Source organism: Oncorhynchus keta, chromosome 5 (assembly GCF_023373465.1).
Source record: "Oncorhynchus keta strain PuntledgeMale-10-30-2019 chromosome 5, Oket_V2, whole genome shotgun sequence".
NCBI classification, from domain to species: Eukaryota; Metazoa; Chordata; class Actinopteri; order Salmoniformes; family Salmonidae; genus Oncorhynchus; species Oncorhynchus keta.
Window position 1 is genome coordinate 7,367,639 of NC_068425.1, and position 18,154 is coordinate 7,385,792.

General features: G+C 43.9%; 1 protein-coding gene across 3 annotated transcripts in view; it reads left to right on the plus strand.

The window, feature by feature from the left end:
- Positions 1 to 18,154, plus strand: part of LOC118384139 (retinoic acid receptor alpha) — a 202,873-nt gene that overhangs the window by 139,518 nt on the left and 45,201 nt on the right. The window contains exon 1 of one of the 3 annotated variants that reach the window (XM_052518623.1): positions 8,389 to 8,527. The exons of 1 other annotated variant lie outside the window; for it this stretch is intronic. Coding sequence is in view for 1 of the 2 variants with exons in the window: in XM_052518622.1 (XP_052374582.1) it covers positions 9,800 to 9,977 (178 nt within the window). In the remaining variant the exon portion in view is untranslated. Of the gene's footprint in view, positions 1 to 8,388; positions 8,528 to 8,809; positions 9,978 to 18,154 lie in introns of those variants that run through there. One more of the 3 variants, XM_052518622.1, reaches the window with a different exon arrangement.

The window sequence follows — 18,154 nt, forward strand, 5'->3', positions numbered from 1 at the left end:
GGATGCACATTTCTGTTTGAAAAAGCTAGCCTTTGCTTTCTTAACTGACTGTGTGTATTGGTTCCTGATTTCCCTGAACAGTTTCATATCACGGGGACTATTCGATGTTATTGCAGTCCGCCACAGGATGTTTTTGTGCTGGTCGAGGGCAGTCAGGTCTGGAGTGAACCAAGGGCTATATCTGTTCTTAGTTCTACATTTTTTGGAAGGGGCATGCTTCTTTAAGATGTTGAGGAAATTACTTTTAAAGAACAACCAGGCATCCTCTACTGGCGGAATGAGGTCAATATCCTTCCAGGATACCCGGGCCAGGTCTATTAACAAGTCCTGCTCGCAGAAGTGATGACGGCAGGTGTGAGATTCACAATGATACTTCGTCGGTAGCCATGTTGTCATGTTGTGTTGTTGTCTTAGGTCTCTCTTTATGTGGTGTTGTCTTTCTTGTCCTATATTGTTATTGAATTGTTTTTAGTTTTTATCCCAGCTCCCGCCCCCACAGGAGGCCTTATGCCTTTTGGTAGTCCATCGTTGTAAATAAGAATTTGTTCTTAGCTGACTTTCCTAGTTAAATAGAAAAAACAAAAAAAACAATGAGGCCAATGTCTCTGGTAATCCTCACTTAAAAAGGGGGGGGGGGTCTGCTATGTCTATGTTGAAGTGGGGAAGGGGGGGCAGGGATGAGGGGGTTATAAATAGTTTAGTGCTTTGAAGTTACCATCAGGTTTTCCCACGCATTTCCTCCCATCACATCATAAACCTCTTCAATCCCCCCAAAATCCCCCCCACCCTATCTCCCTTCCTAAATCTCAGCTCCCCCATCCTCCCTGCACCACTTGGGCAAAGACTAATGCTAATTGCTCTTATCAAGGACACCATGTAATCTACTCTCATTATCTCAAGTTCATCAGCCCGCAATTCATTTGAGGGTTGTAAATTAGCTTAGAAGTAAATATCTTCAATATCTCCTCGATTTATCAGCACACTACAATTATGTCTTTGTAGGCGAAGATAAGGTGTAGTGCCCTAAACATGTCATATCAATATACAACTGCATTTCCCATGTGTAAAATATCCAATTCTTTCCAACTTCTCCTTAAAGCTGGAATCCATAGTGGTGAAACCGCCATGTCCTTTTGTAATATTACATAGGACGTTACTTCAAACAACGAATACTGTTTTTTTGTTCCTCGGACAGCATTGCACACCCGATAGCACAGCAGAGTATGTACTACGCTGACATTTTTTACCATGATGCGGGATGCTCATTTCCTCAGAACAATAACAAATGAGCCCGGGGCGGCCAGCGGTGCCGTTTCACCTATCGCGGATCTCATTTTTAACCAAAGCCAATTTGAGGGTTGACCTTTTATAAGGTGGTTGATAATGAGTAAGTGTTCCAATTGTCATCATCATCAGGTCCAATGTGTTGGCATGTAACACTGTTTCCCTTACAATGCCCAGAAAGAGCCCGGACGGTCAGTCGCTCTCGTAAATCCTCTACTACCTTCAAGCAGGCTGCCAACTCATTGCCTTTTCAGAATTTAAAGGCTTGATTGACCTGTGCTCGGCTGTCTATCACTCAAAGTGGGCATCGGTTCAGAGGTTTTAGCGCTTAAAAGCGTGAAGAATTCCCGCCTTGTCTACACCCAGGAAAAGCCTTCCCTCACAGGTTCCAGAAAGTGATTAATGGCGTTTTAATGTTTTAAAAGTGTCAGTGCGTTTCTCAAAGTCAGATCCAGCCAGTACGTATTCAGCAAGATGAGAAATTAGCAAGAAAAATGGCTTCAGTTCTATGACTTTCTCTGTAGAACTCCATGAGGCATTGGGGTGTCCGGGGTAGGAGTGTAGGAGTGCTAATCTAGGATCAGTTCCCCCCTGTCCGTGTAATCTTATTCATTAGGATCTAAAAGGCCAAACTGATCCTATATGAGCACTCTTACTCGGAGACTCTTTGTGAATAGAGGCCCTGGCTTCATCGAGTTCTTGGTGTGTTGTTTCTTGCCAATTGACACACAGTCCATCAAGGGTTATCAAATGAAATCAAATTGGTCACATATGTGTTTAGCAGATGTTATTGTGGGTGTAGAGAAATGCTTGTGCTTCTAGTTCCAACAGTGCAGCAATATCTAACAAGTAATATCTAACAATTTCACTGGGCAAGTCCGTTAAGAACAAATTCTTATTTTCAATGACAGCCTAGGAACAGTGGGTTAACTGCCTGTTCAGGGGCAGAACGACAGATTTGAACCTTGTCAGATCGGGGATTTGAACTTGTAACCTTTCAGTTACTAGTCCAACACTCTAACCACTAGGCTACCCTGCCGCCCCAAACATATACCCAATAGCCGCCATGTTGGCGTCAACATAAACAAGAAATTACATGATAATTATTCCCTTACCTTTGATCTTCATCAGAAAGCACTCCCAGGAATCCCAGGTCCACAATAAATGTTTGTTTTGTTCGATAATGTCCGTTATTTATGTCCAAATACCTACTTTTGTTAGCGTGTTTGGTATACATATCCAAACGCTCATTCTGGTCAGCGTTACATCGGACAAAAACTTCAAAAAGTTATATAACTGAGAATGCTGTTTATAGACAGCAGCTCAGTGTTCAACACCATTGTCCCTTCCAAGCTCATCATCAAGCAAGAGACCCTGGGACTAAACACCTCCCTCTGCAACTGGATCCTGGACTTCCTGGCTGGCCCCAGGTGGTGAGGGGAGGCAAAAACACCTCCTCCACGCTGACCCTCAAAGTGTGATTTTAGTCCCCTCCTGTACTCCCTGTTCACCCACGACTGGGGTGAACCGCGCACGACTCCTGATCACCGATGGAGATGAGACAGAGTACAGGGAGGTGGTCAGAAACTTAGCAGTCTGGTGTCAGGACAACAACCTCTCCCTCAACATCAGTAAGACCAATGAGCTGAGTGTGGACTATAGGAGAAAGAGGGAAGAGCAAACCCCCATCCACATCGACAGGGCTGTTGTGGAGCGTGTCGAGAGCTTCAAGTTCCTTGGCGTCCACATCACTAAGGACTTACCATGGTCCACACACATCCGCACAGTCGTGAAGAGGGAACGGCAGCACCTCTTCCCCCTCAGGAGCCTGAAAATATTTGGCATGGGCCCTTTGATCCTCAAAAGTTTCTACAGCTGCACCATCGAGAGCATCTTGACTGGCTGCATCACCTCTTGGTATGAAAAAGGCAACACCCTTGACCGCAAAGCACTACAGACAGTGGTGCGGACAGCCTAGTAAATCACTGGGGCCGAGCTCCCTGCCATCCAGGACCTCTATATCAGGCAGTATCAGAGGAAGGCCCAAAAAATTGCCAAAGACTCCATCCACCCAAGCCATAGACCGTCTGTCCGGCAAACAGTACCAGAGCATCGGCTCTCGGACCAACAACCTCAGAGACAGTTTCTAACTAACCCCAAGCCATAAGACTGCTAAATAGTCAATTAATGGAAGCCAAACTCTGCACTGACCCTATGCACACTCAATAAACTACAGTTGAAGTCGGAAGTTTACATACACCTTAGCCAAATACATTTCAACCCAGTGTGTCACAATTTCTGACATTTAATACTGGTAAAATTCCCTGTCTTAGGTCAGTTAGGAACACCACTTTATTTTAAGAATGTGAAATGTCCGAATAATAGTAGAGAGAATGATTTATTTTAGCTTTTATTTATTTCATCCCATCCCAGTGGATCAGAAGTTTACATACACTCAATTAGTATTTGGTAGCATTGCCTTTAAATTGTTTAACTTGGGCCAAACGTTTCGGGTAGCCTTCCACAAGCTTCCCACAATACATTTTGACCCATTCCTCCTGACAGAGCTGGTGTAGCTGAGTCAGGCTTGTAGGTCTCCTTGCACGCACACACTTTTACAGTTCTGCCCACCACATTTTCTATGGGATTGAGGTCAGGGCTTTATGATGGCCACTCCAATATCTTGACTTTGTTGTCCTTAAGCCATTGTCCATTTGGAAGACCTATTTGCGACCGAGCTTTAACTTCCTGACTGATGTCTTGAGATGTTCCTTCAATATATCCAGATACTTTTCCTGATTCATGATGCCATCTATTTTGTGCACCAGTCCCTCCTGCAGCAAAGCACCCCCACAACATGACGCTGCCACCCCCGTGATGCGGCTCCCCCTTTTTCCTCCAAACATAATGATGGTCATTATGGCTAAACAGTTCTATTTTTGTTTCCTCAGACCAGAGGACATTCCTCCAAAATGTACGTAGCTTTTTTCACACAAACTACACACTACGCACACTGCAGAAAACACACACACAGATAACGCATACCAACACAATACAAACAATCATACACTACCAGTCAAAAGTTTTTTAAAACACCTTCTCATTCAAGGGTTTTTCTTTATTTTACTACATTGTAGAATAATAGTGAAGACATCAAAACTATGAAAAAACACATGGAATCATGTAGTCAACAAAAAAGTGTAAAACAGAGTGAAGAAAAAGCAGCCAACAAGTGCTCAGCATAGGTGGGCATTCCAGGTGCATTCCAGGTGAAGCTGGTGGAGAGATTGCCAAAATTGTGCAAAGCTGTCATCAAGGCAAAGGGTGGCCATTTGAAGAGTTGTTTAGCACTTTTTTGGTTACTACATGATTCCATGTGTTATTTCATAGTTTTGATGTCTTCACTATTATTCTACAATGTAGAAAATAGTAAAAAATGAAGAAAAACCCTTGAAAGAGTAGGTGTTCTAAAAGTTTTGACCGGTTGTGTACATTACACACACACACACACACACACACACACACACACACACACACACACACACACATACACACACACACACACACACTCATCCTTTGCTGTGGCTACGCTGTTCTTTATTTTAGTCTTATCTATCCTGATGCCTGCCTTTGTGTACATATCTACCTCAAACAACTTGTACCTCTTCACATTGATCTGGTACTGGTACTACCTTTATATAGCTCCATTTCACAGTAAAGTCTACACCAGTTGTATTCGGTGCATGTCACAAATAATGATTTGAATCAGTCAAAGGTCAGACAGATTGTGTGAACATGTGATTGTTTGGGTCAAGACGGGAAGGCCTACAATATATGAGTGCACTTAGCAGTGCCTCAGAAACAAAGGCAATAATTGGCTGTTGTTCCACTTCCCTGAATTGCTTGTTGTGGAAAACGTGTTTCTATACTTAATCATCAACTGACCTCAAACGAAAATATGTTGTGAAATGGTAATAGGCAAACTGGGCTAAAGCCAAAGGCAATGATGTAAGCGTAAGTAATAGCAAATTGCTCTGTATCGTACATTTACAATGAAGTCAATTTTCATTACGCAGCTTGCCAGGCGCTGCTCGCTCGCTTACATACCTATCAGAAAATTCTAATATCCTATATAGGGCCCGTGTCTGTGGCTAGTACCCCTGCCGCCACTCTCAATGGATTTAATGCCTCCTATCGATTAACGAATGTGTATTTATTTGATGTGTGGTCTTTTATCCCGAGCAGCTAATATTTTAAACAGACGAAAATCAATACCAGAGCACTTTCACGTCAAATGGGATCAGCCAAGGCATGAAAGAAGAGGTTGATACGTTGTTCTACTCACGGATGGGGCCATCTTTCACTCACTGACAGCAACCTTGGTTTAGCTCGTTGACTGATGCACAGTGGCGCCACGACTTGACTCTTCATTGCCTTGTTATGTGCACACTGCTCTACCCCCGGGCAAGTGTGTGTGCAACCTCTGCCCAGGGAAGTGAAGACAAGGAAGGTATGGGGGGGGGGCAGCAAAGTGGGAAGGTGAGCATGTGGTGGGCCAGCACGAGGTGAGGCATTTGCCTGGTTTGTTGGGTTTACAGAGAGTTAATCTGCAGTGTGTGTGTGTGTGTGTGTGTGTGTGTGTGTGTGTGTGTGTGTGTGTGTATTTGGTCGGCAGTCAATGGGCGTATTTATGGTACATGGACAGGGATGGATGGAAAGGTGGAACAATATTGACAAGCGTCTTGTTTTGTCTCAGAACAACAGCCGCCACACTTGTTTTCAGTAATTACATTATTCTGCATTCAGGCTTAAACCGATTCTTCACTCATTTTTTAAACTGTTCAAGCCTTTTTTGTCTTTGAATAGAATACAACTTTATTAAAGCTGCAATATGTACATTTTTGGTTGACCTGACCAAATTCACGTAGAAATGTAAGTTATAGCTCTGTAATTCTCATTGAAGCAAGTCTAAGAAGCGGTAGATCTGTTCTCTGTGTGCTATTTCTATGCTTCCTGTTCTAAGTTTTGTTTTTGCGTCTTTTTCTTTCAGTTTTTTACACTAGCTTCAAACAAAACTGAAAAAAATAGATTCGCAACATGCAACAATTTCCATTATTTTACGGAGTTACAGTTCATATAAGGATATCAATCAATTGAAATAAATACATTTGGCCCTAATCTATGGATTTCACATGACTGGGCATATAGATATTGATATTTTGGCCACAGATGCCTTAAAAAGAATAGTAGGGGCGTGGATCAGAAAACCAGACAGTATCTGGTGTGCCCACCACTTGCCTCATGCAGCGTGACACATCTCCTTCGCATAGAGTTGTCTGTGGAATGTTGACCCACTCCTCTTCAATGGCTGTGCGAAGTTTCTGGATTTTGACGGGAAGTGGAACACGCTGTCGTACACGTCAGTCCATAGCATCTCTCTAACATGCTCAATGGGTGACATTTCTGGTGAGTATGCAGGCCATGGAAGAACTGGGACATGTTCAGCTTCCATGAATTGTATACAGATCCTTGCGACATGGGGCCGTGCATTACCATGCTGAAATATGAGGTGATGGCGGCGGATGAATGGCAGAACAATGGGACTCAGGATCTCCTCAACGTATCTCTGTGCAATTGTATTCGTTGTCCATAGCTTATGCCTGTCCATACCTTAACTCCACCTCCACCATGGGGCATTCTGTTCACAACGTTGACATCAGCAAACAACTCTTCTTCTACACGTGGTCTGCGGTTGTGAGGCCAATTGGACGTACTGTCAAATTCTCTAAAATGACGTTGGAGGTGGCTTATGGTAGAGAAATTAACATTTTCTGGCGGATATTCCTGCAGCCAGCATGCCAATTGCACACTCCCTGAAAACTTGAGGCATCTGTGGTGTTGTGTGACAAAACTTCGCATTTTAGTGGCCTTTTATTTTCAGTGCACCTGTGTAATGATCACGATGTTTAATCAGCTTCTTGATATGCAATGCCTGGCAGGTGAATGGATAATCTTGGCAAATGAGAAATGTTCTCTAACAGGGCTGTAAAACAAATGTGTGCACAAAATTGTAGAGAAATACATTTGAGTGTGTGTGTCACGGTTGGCGTAAGAACAGGACCAAGGCGCAGCAGATGTTGAGTTCCACATATTTATTTCAAAAGTGAAACTTAAAGCAAAAACAATAACTCAATAAACGAACAACGAAATGTGACTACGTGGTGCATAACCACAAAATAATATCCCACAAACACAGGTGGGACAAATAGCTACTTAAATATGATGCCCAATTAGAGACAACGATTACCAGCTGCCTCTAATTGGAAATACAAAACACCAACATAGAAATTAGAAACTAGAATACCCCCTAGTCACGCCCTGACCTACTACACCATAGAGAAATAAGTGCTCTCTATGGTAAGAGCGTGACAGTATGGATAATTTCTGGGATCTTTTATTTCAGCTCATGAAACATGGGACCAACACTTTACATGTTGTGTTTATATTTTTGCTCAGTGTACAATATTTTTGGTTATGGAAAAACTTTGAAAGGGCCATTGGCCAACTTCAGTCATTGTAACAAAACGACAGACCAGTTGCTGTCAAGTTCCACTAGTCATAGATTAATTAGGGCTGTAATGTTGTAATTATCATGTTCCACTTCAAATCTCATGCAGAATAGATACTATACCTCTGATGGTACATCAAAAGCCTGCATCTATGAGAAGGTTACATTTGGCCAGAGCCCATGAGGAAGAGCTGAGAGGGAGATAGTTTATCCTTCTGTCTAAGGTAGCAGGCATAACATGCTGACCACATCGCCTGCGTCGCAAAATAAATTTACACATACATGTTATTCAATCATTGCACACACACTGCTCGGGCGTGCCAACAAGCGTCTGCGTTGCCAGGCGCTAAAATAGAAGTTGCTTCTATTTGTGGCAGAGAACACGCTGCAAGTCCTGCCTCTCCCATCTCCTCATTGGCTTTTAGAAGCATTTGCCCACTTGCCATCTCCTCATTGGTTATACCCACGTGCCATCTCATTGGTTATACCCACGTGGGTGATTGAAAGGTAAAAAGAGGTCAGTGTTGGTAATACACCTTATGAAATTAGTTGCCAATCGCCTTATAAAGTCCAAAAACGAAAAAACCTGGAAGGAGGAGAGATAACTAGAAATTATCCGTTTGAGCGTTTTATGTGTGGATTAATTGTTGGAGTAGAGGACCTTGTGTATTTCAGGTAAAATAACATCTCAATGTCTATATCCCAGGACAAATTAGCTAGCAACAGCAAACTAGCTATCTAAATAGGATACATTAGCTAGCAACTGCAAGCTATCCAAATTGCCGTGAATGTTTTAATGCTTTTCGACCTGTCCCCAATTTAGTATAATTGGTTCAGAGTGTGTTTTGATATTTCAACCTGCATGTTGTGATGGCATTTGGTGTGGGGGAACAAAATCAATTTGTGCACAATGCCGCATGCGTCCGGTTTGGGGATGGTGTAAAAGAAACAACTGTGCAGTTTTACGGGCTTCGCCTCTTCCGCTCTCCTTTTCCCCTAAACACGATGCTTCCGGTTTTAGACACCCAGCTGAGGGTTTAGGAAGGAGAAGGGAGGCTGGATAGGTGGAGCTAATGCGCAGCTGCTGATACTCGTCAAAAAATTGCAGGGCAGGATTTGGAAACTGAATGAACTGTGTGCAGAGGTCTCTTCACAAGACATGGACGCCGGCCCTCAAGTATCCTTATGTAACGCGGGGAGCCCGAAAACAACAGGATGCTTATAAGATTCTCGAGATTTTTTCGGCAAATCTTTAACCTATTGTGTTTGAGATTAAATAATATAACGCTGGCCGTCGTCTATCGAAGACGTGATCCTGGACATATGATCCGTTCTGGTGTTGTTTTATAGGAGCGAGTTCGAATTAAAATACCTATTTCCACTTGATTCGGCGACATACTGTATCTCTAAATACGAGATTGGGTGGGCACGTCACTGACGCTGGGAGCGTGCCGGACAATACATCCTCATAGGCGACTTTTCTATGACTTGCATTCTACACATGCTTCCATTGGAGTGAAAAGGCAGATCGACGGGCGGGATAGCGTGGTCCACTTTAATCCCTGTGTCGCCCGAGTTGGTCAACCGTTTTGGAAACACCATTCAAAAACACTGAACGGAATAATTGTTTTAACGTTTTTTTGTCTGGCAATTTTTCCTAATCACAACAGTTTGTTTGCTCCTGCCTGTGCCCTCTGAATTAAGCCACAATATAGGTCGGTTGCGTCACCTCATCTGACAAATTGGAGAACAAGAAGTTGTAATATTGTTGTAATATTGTCACAACTCTGTTTGGGAGGAAACTTTCCAATGTGTTCTATCGCCGCGATATGTGATGACATCCTTCGTTGCGCTCGGTGTTTTTGAAACCCTCTCTTGTCTTCTTTATTCTAACGGGAGGAGATCAAAGGACATAATATTTATATTTCGGGCTGTAGTTAGTTTTGCATGATGTACGACAGTGAGGATGTGGTGGGACTCACCCCTAGTCCGAACCCGTTTTTAACCATGGATTACTACCACCAGAACCGAGGATGTCTAATTCCCGATAAGAGCCTCGTACCTGCGGGACACCGTCCCTTCAGTTCGTCCATCAGAAATCAACACTGGAATGGATCAAACCACTGTATGTTGATTTCCACTTTACTTGCTCTCGACTAACCAGTAATTGAGTGTCGAAAGTAACACGCATGTACCAAGGCGCACATATAATGTGATCCGTAGATATTACGCGCATGCCATGAAGTGTGCTGTTGATTGTTGGGCGATATGAGCAAAGCACGACCCCTCGTTGTTTTACTGTTTCGGGTCTTCCGTAGGCTTCATGTTCTGTCTCAAGTTATTGAATGTAGGCCAAACTAACTTTTGTCGACAGTGCATCATCAGTTAAATGTATTTATTTGAACTTGTATTCTTGGCCAACTCGTCACATTATATTGCCCTACAACTGGTTATCTTCGTTAAAACATGCAACATTTATTTGCAACATCGTAATAACATTGTGGCAATCCATTCTAACCCCCGTATTACGTTGTTTCAAACTGCTTGCAAAAACTAAAACCATGCCATGCTTGAGGCGCCTTGTGACTCGTTAATATGTGACCATGTCTGTGTTGCCATACTAGTGTTTATATATATATACAACAACATGCTATATATAGCCTAGGCCTACTTTCTCACATGGGAGAAAAATGTAGACCCAACTATCATGTAACATTGCCAAAGAACAAGTACATCTTTAATTAATGATCAGTATGACGGAATGGATATACAATGCTTCTTTGCTTCCAGATTTTTTTTGACAGCCTTCAGTGGCATTTAATGTTTAGTGTCCAAAGATCACACACTGGGTAGGATAGTAAGGTAATGTATTGGTAACTTGCTGACTCATTAGTCTTTTATTTTTTATCGTAGCCAACAAGTCAGTGTCTGTGACTTGTGAGGAGGAACTAGGTTTATATCTAGAACATGTCTGCTCCAAATTCACAAGAAGTGTGATGATGGCACGATGTTGACCTTAGTCACGCTTCAATGCTCAGAGGTCACCTATCGCAAGTTGGTGTCACACATCATTTTGCTCAGTTAGAAACGGTTGATAATGTTTTACCCTTTGATGCACTACTTTTCCAACCTAACATTCAATTAGATCGATTGTCATTCAAAACAATGAGTCGTGCTTGACTGAATCACCCATGTAAACCCTAACCTTGGGGTCCATTCTTGACAAATCCCTGCTATGTGCTCAAAGTGCAAGTGTGACGTTTTGATGGCCATAGTCTGCCTGGAAACTTGGTCTCAGTGATTGTTCGGACGTGTCAACATTGCTAAGCTTGTGTAAGCCTGTTGGAGGGATCATTCGTTCACTGGCTCAGCTCCCCTTTCTCATGGAGATGGGTACAATTGACCAAAGTATTTATGCCCCTCTGAAGGGGGCAAAGAGGTCAGGAAGAAGAGGAGGGCCACATCTGAAGGAGGTTAGGATTTAGCCCTACGCCCAAAGAGAATATGGTGGCGCCCACCGCAAAGTGTCTTTATATTCTACAATCTGGGAAAGAGCTTGTTCAATGACAACACTTGGGTATTTTTGAGTTAAACTCTTGAGATATTTTCTATAGCATGCTCATCCCTACACTTTCAGGTCTATTTTGACGTTGATAGTCGCTTGTTGTTGTCATGGAGACTTTATGTTGACCACGGCTTTCTCAGTTTCAGCTGAGTCGGTCAGACCGTCAGAGCCGCTCTTTGATAGGTCTCCCATAGCAATATCCTGATGAGAGAACAACACTGCTGAGATCCCAACAGGGTGTTGCGTTGAGTCACGAACCAGGGTTCTGTTCTGTAGAGACAACATTTTGGAACTGAATGGAACAGGGAAGATCTTGCCGAGCTGAACTTTTCCAACAACTAGAGGACTGATTTTCATTGCTCCCTCTCCAGCTTTGTTGGAGCAATACACTGCATTTCAGACAGTCAGCAAAAATCTAATGAATTCAGGCCTTGTGAAATTAACCATAGGAACCACTAGGAATTAAATTAAATGATTTTATCAAAATAGTTGAATATGCTCTTTGCAATAATCACTGATCTGGCTTTTCAAGTCTTAAAAAAAAGACAAAACCCCTTAAACAAAAAAAAAACGTTTTATTACCAGAACCACTAATAATGACCAACTTCTTATAGCAGGCAAGTGTATCAACTTGGATCTATTTGCTTGCTAACAAGGTAGCTGTTATGAAAATGAGAACAAGTAGCCAATTCCTTTATATAATGACTTTTTATGCTTATTGCACATTTATAAAACACATACTAGACAGCTAGTATAAGTCTTTGGCGAAAAATGCTGCTAGGGGTATGTGATACCGCAATGCCACACGTGACAGACTGAGCATACGTTTTCCAGAAGCAATGTTCATTGATACTCTCGTTTTAGTAGTGTCTGCTCTGCGCACAATTTGAGTAGTTGAGACTTAAAACGGGCATCTTTAGAAAAGGTAACTTCTCTCCTATTACTATAAAATGATGTTTCAATGTGTTTCGGTGTGCATGTGAACGACGATTCCGGTGGACCAAACCTCAAATGCAAATAGTGAGTTGAATCCGCTTATCGGACAGGAAGAAGTGATCTTTTCATCTTTGTTGTTGTGAGTGGCAGGGGGAGGGACTTGGCGTGTGTAAAGTGGAAGGTGCACAGTCTACAAGCCATTGCACACAGCACAGAAGGAGCGAAGGAGACAAGGCCAAAAAGACATGAGAGCAAGCAGACATAAACACTCATAAGAATTTAAAAAATGAAGAAAAAATTCAAATAGATTCTTGCAATATAGGCATTTGGAACAATGCACAAAAACATAAATTAGAATTAATCAAATGAATTTGATATGTTGCCCAGCCCTGCTATATGTGTGTCCTTCTGAACAAGACCCAGGGATAGCAGCCTCTGTCTTATAGTGACAATATGTGACTTTTTGGGTGACCTGACCAAATTCAGGTTATAGATCTATCACGCGCTAGATAAGTTCTTATGTGCGCTATTTCTTCCCATTCTTAACTTTTGTGACTTTTATTTTGGTTTTGTACACCAGCTTCAAACAGCTTAAACAACAATATTGTTGGTCATGGAAATTGAATTTCACAGCAGTTTAGATTGTACACTTATTCTCTACACTATCTTATTTTGTCAAATAAACTGAAATGAGTAACTATTAGTTATATGTACCAGGAAACCGTGGAGCAATTTCTGTATAGTACAACTTTTTTAAAACCGCTCAGAAATCCAGACAAACTTTGATGTGGAAACAAGCCCAGTGCAAAGCTGCCTTGCCTCTCGTTCGCTCTCTCTCTCTCTCTCTCACTGTCTCTCCCTCGCTCTGTGTGAAGGCTGAGGGTGACTGTTGTTTTGTGCGCACAGCAACACTCAACAAGTATGCAGCAGCAGCACCACCTTACTACGTTGAACTATAACCCCTGCTTTTTCCAGACTTTTTGAAAGGAAGAGAAGCCACCATTCGATTCATGAATGTTTGCCGGGGCGCCCTGCCGCCGACCCATTTCATGCCAAAACAAACTTGTGGCAATCACAACTCACAAAGAGGTAGACAGCCATTCAGTCCCGGCAGTGAAGTGCCATTTAGTTCAGCCCTCCTCGGGATAATCCCCCAGAGCACTCAAGTCAGAAAGCACGGTTATTTTGAGCTTTTGTCTCCCCCTTCCCCAAGGCGTTCTCACGTCAGTGTCGGTCACTTTGGCGTAGAATGGAAGTCGTTGGGTCGCCTGACCCTTCAGTGTCTTTACTTAAAACATCTATTTCGGTAGTGATATAAAAGCAAGCCTTAACTATGATTGTTGTATTGGGTGATATTCTTAGCCGTAGCATTGAATAGGACAGGAAATAAGCCACCAAGTCTGTCTGTTTAATCACTGTGTTCTCATTGAGGTAGTGACTGACAATAGTGCTTGGATAGCCTTGATGTCTGAGCAAGCGCCGACACTTTCACTGGCTTGAAAGAATCCTTATAGCAGTGTGTGAGTAACGCCTAGTAAAAGGCGGGTACTCAACTCGAGCACCCTGCCTCGCTGCTGGCAAAGTCCCCACACCTCATCAGGGCAGCGAGAGGCACCATCCCGCGCAACGGAACTCGGGGCACATCAATCACAGGTTGTTTGAAATGTCCTCCATCATGCTGACTGCTGCTGCTGTGGCCCAGAGTAGAGTCTAGCAGGCAGGGGAGGAGACTGGAGCTGGCAATGAGATGGAGCCTGGAGTATAACCACAGACCAGGACTTTGATAGCCCGGTCACAGGTCTGTTTGTGCTTTTGTGTACACCATTGGCAAGGTAAACATGTGTCATGACAATTCCATTGGGAGTTGGAAACAGACAGGCACCAGGTTAGGACTTCAATACTCATTATTACACTGTTGTTATCCACTCTGTTGGCCAAAGGAAATGAGTTTGTTCCAGGATTACACTTTTCAATCCATCGTCTCAATTGCTGGACGGTCTGCCTTTATGTCCATGTCTTCACCCTATTGGAGGACCAGACACCTCGATAAAATATCTAGCTTGTGATGAGTGCATTTTATATTTAACATTTACGATGTATTAGTGAGCATGATGACAAATACAGCCCCGTCCGGTTTGGTGGCATGTCACTCATCCTTAAGACCTGGCATCCAAAGAAACAAGACTGCCACCTTGCATTTCCTTCCCCAGCTGCCTCTGGTCTAATGGCTCTCTGGTGTGTGTTTGGCATGGAGTGTGTGTGTGTGTGTGTGTGTGTGTGTGTGTGTGTGTGTGTGTGTGGAGCTACTGGGAGCCCGACGGCCGTCACGGCCCTCTTTTGTAGCGCCTCAGAATGGAAGTCCTTACTGAGGCAGACCATGTGGCGTTTTAATTGTTTCCCATGGACAGTGTTGCTCCGCGCCGGCAGGGAACGATCACCCGGGATGGAGGAAGTGGAGAAAAGGCAGCATAAGAGGGAAAGATATAGGGGGGGGAAGAGAGAGACGGAGGTAAGAAAGAGACTAAGAGAGGAAGCAAGAGAGCGCTGGACACAGTGGGAGGAAGGGAGTAAGTAAGAAGAAAAGGAAGGGGTCGTAAAAGAATGTTCCGGCCTACTGGGGCTTTACAGTAGGGGGTTGCAGTTTGCGCTCCAGACAGCGTGGGGAGACCGCTGTCAAATGCAGATCTCGCGGGCAGGCGGGCGGCCTCTCTTGGCCCTGCCAACAGCCCAACATGGCTGGCAGCGTCTGCTTGGTGTTCCTGTGGTTTGGCCGACCAGTAGTAGTAGGCTGGCTCTGCCTTTGAAGGGATGTGAGGGATAAACGGTCTGGCAGCAGACACTCGGTGGAGACGACAAAAGTGGTTGCGGCTGCACTCTCCTCTTGGCCACAGTGTGTAAATAAAGCCCGGCGTGTAGCCCTACTCCCCCCTCCCGCGTCTTTGCCATGCGGTGTGTGCCGTCTTAGATGGGGGAGCGGCGTCTTTCTTTAGGGACTGCCAGCTGGTATGGGCTGTGGTTTTAAAGCGAGGGCCTACTCTACTGTTGCAGCTCTGTGTTTTCGGGGCCTCCCGTCTTACCATGAGTAATAGCCAGTTGAGAAGGGAAATGTGTAGAGCGAGGACCCAATTTCAGAAGTGGCTACTCCAACTTCCACGGACAGTGTCCAAAACAAAGGCGATACTGTTGTCTAAAGAGCCGAGCGCACAATCTTCTTGTGTCGCATGTGTTAGAAGCGGAATGCCGAACGCTCATACGCTTCACTTTCGAGGACTATGAAATGTTCTCGTATAAAATGCATTTGGGAAATGGGATTGATTTCCGTCTCGTTCACTTCCCTCTTGTGCTCATATATTTTTTTTGCACCTTACACACATTTCAGCATAAACCAGTGCGGATGTTGCCTGTAGTCCATGGTTTCTGGTTGGGGTATGATCCCATCTTTACCACGATGCAACACTATTTACCACACAACTCTCAACAGAGCACAGTGCCCTCTCTGGCGGAGACAGACGCACTCCCGTACCTGCAGGCTAACCATTAGCCTAGCTCCTCCGTAATCAGGGAAGGCTGACAAGACACTCGCACTCACTTCATACACATCACCCGCACTGAGACCGAGAGAGAGGGGACCAGAGGGCAGGCCCTGTGCCAGTATACGCCGCAATTACCACAAACTCACATTTAAACTCCCGCTGAACAGGCGGTTCCTTAGAGCTAGTGCTGAGTCGACTTACTAGCAGACGCTGTTGCACAACTTAATGATTTAATGGCCTGACCAGCCCTGTTGTTGTGGTGCCTGGTAGATTAGAAAGTGTTGCCTGGTACTGGATATGGTGTGGAGTGTTTGGTGTTATAGAGTGGAGATTGGGAATTGTTCTGTGTCTGTTTTAGTGAAGGCAGTTAGGGAGTGTTTGGTCTGGGGCTTGGTTGGGCTGGTTGGCTCATGGTTCTGTGTTAGTCCTCAGTTGTGTGGTCTAGACAGTGTTCAAGTGGAACTACAGGGTCCTCCACTTGAAATGAAATATTGCATCACATTATTTGTGGTATTCTTTAACAAGTGTTTCTCTGTAGTTTGAGTCGAGTTTTGGTTGTAGTCTACATGCAAAAGTATACCTACATTTGTAAAACAGAATTTGGAAGACTTGTGTAGGTGTAATTCCTCATTTTTTTTATTTAGTCCATATGTTTTCTATTACAGGGTTCGTACGGTCATGAAATGTCAGGCGTGTAAAAGTTTTGGAAAATGAAAAAAATCCCCAAAGTCTATTTGAATAGTTTATAGTTTATTCGCCAATAGTCAGCACTTCTACATAAAATAATTTTATCTGGATGTGCGCCAGCTCATGTTTTTTTATTCGATCACTTCTGATCATGTAAATATTTTATCAATCAAATAAAAATGTACAAATCAAATGACATTTTATTTGTCACATGCTCCGAATACAACAACCTTACAGTGAAATGCTTACTTTACAAGCCCTTTAACCAACAATGCACTTTTAAGAAAAATAAGTACTTAAAAAACAAATAAGTGGCAGCAGTAAAATAACAATAGCTGGGCTCTAGACCGGGTTACTGGTACAGAGTCAATGGGCGCACCGGTTAATCAAGGTAATTGAGGTAATATAAACAGGTAGGTAGAGTTAAAGTGACTGCTTACATGGCGATCCGGTACCGCTCGCCGTGCGGTAGCAGAGAGAACAGTCTACGACTAGGGTGGCTGGAGTCTTTGACAATTTCTAGGACCTTCCCCTGACACCGCCTGGTATAGAGGTCCTGGATGGCAGCCAGGATCGGAATGACACTCGTGTATCTGTGTTTGTGCGTGTCACCTGCATGGTGCGAGACGAATGGGCCATTGGTCAAGGAGAGACGGACGGTCGGACATTGCAGCAGCACGTAGGCCTAACCTCTAAAATATGATAGAGAACAGATTAACTAGGTAGGTAGCCAATTCAAAACACATCTTGTACCCTCTAGTTAATTGTTTAGCTATTATTAGCATTTGTTAATGTTTTCGGGTACATCCCCAAACAAAACCGTTCCACCGACCTTCACAAACTGGCTCTGTGTTTGAGCAGGGCTGTATCAAAAGCCTGCACGCCCAGTAGCTCTGCCGACTGGGGGGTTGACCACATGTGCTTTATACAGTTGCCTAACAGGGATTCTACTTTGTGGGAGGTTGAGTGTCTTGCTGAGTGACATGAGATGGTACAGGGGATCAGAGAGCAGCCTCCCAGAGTCGATACCACACAACGCTTTCTACGTACAATTGTCGGTCATGGAAATTTGGTTGACAGTCACGGAGAAGTCCTGAAATTCCATTTCTCAAAATGTTTATGAACCCTGCTATTAGCATTGGTTCACTCCAAGTTAGTGTTGGGGTTGCAACGAGCTTAGCTTGTGGTGGAATGTAGGTCTATTGCCTTTGGCCTAGAATAAGCCCTAAAGTGTCTGTCTGTTTTGGTCTGAGGGTTTGTTTTTCCTCTCAATAATCCACTCCTCTCTGTCCTCTCTCCTTTTCTTAATCGGGACTTTACTCAGATGTGGATGAGCTAAAGGGGAGCTGGAGCGAGATGGATGTCTATTTGTGCTGTGCTAAGGCGGATTTGAAGGGCGCTGTGCCCAAGCACACTGACAGTTTCTGGGCTAAGGATAAACCCGCCTAAGCCACTCTCAGCCTGTGGGCTTCGGCTGCTCGCGTACCCCTAAACCACTGACTTTCACTGTGTCGTTCTCACTTCTGTGTGGATCTCACTGAGCTTGGGAGGAAGGAAGGATATGGTGTGAGCGATTGGATA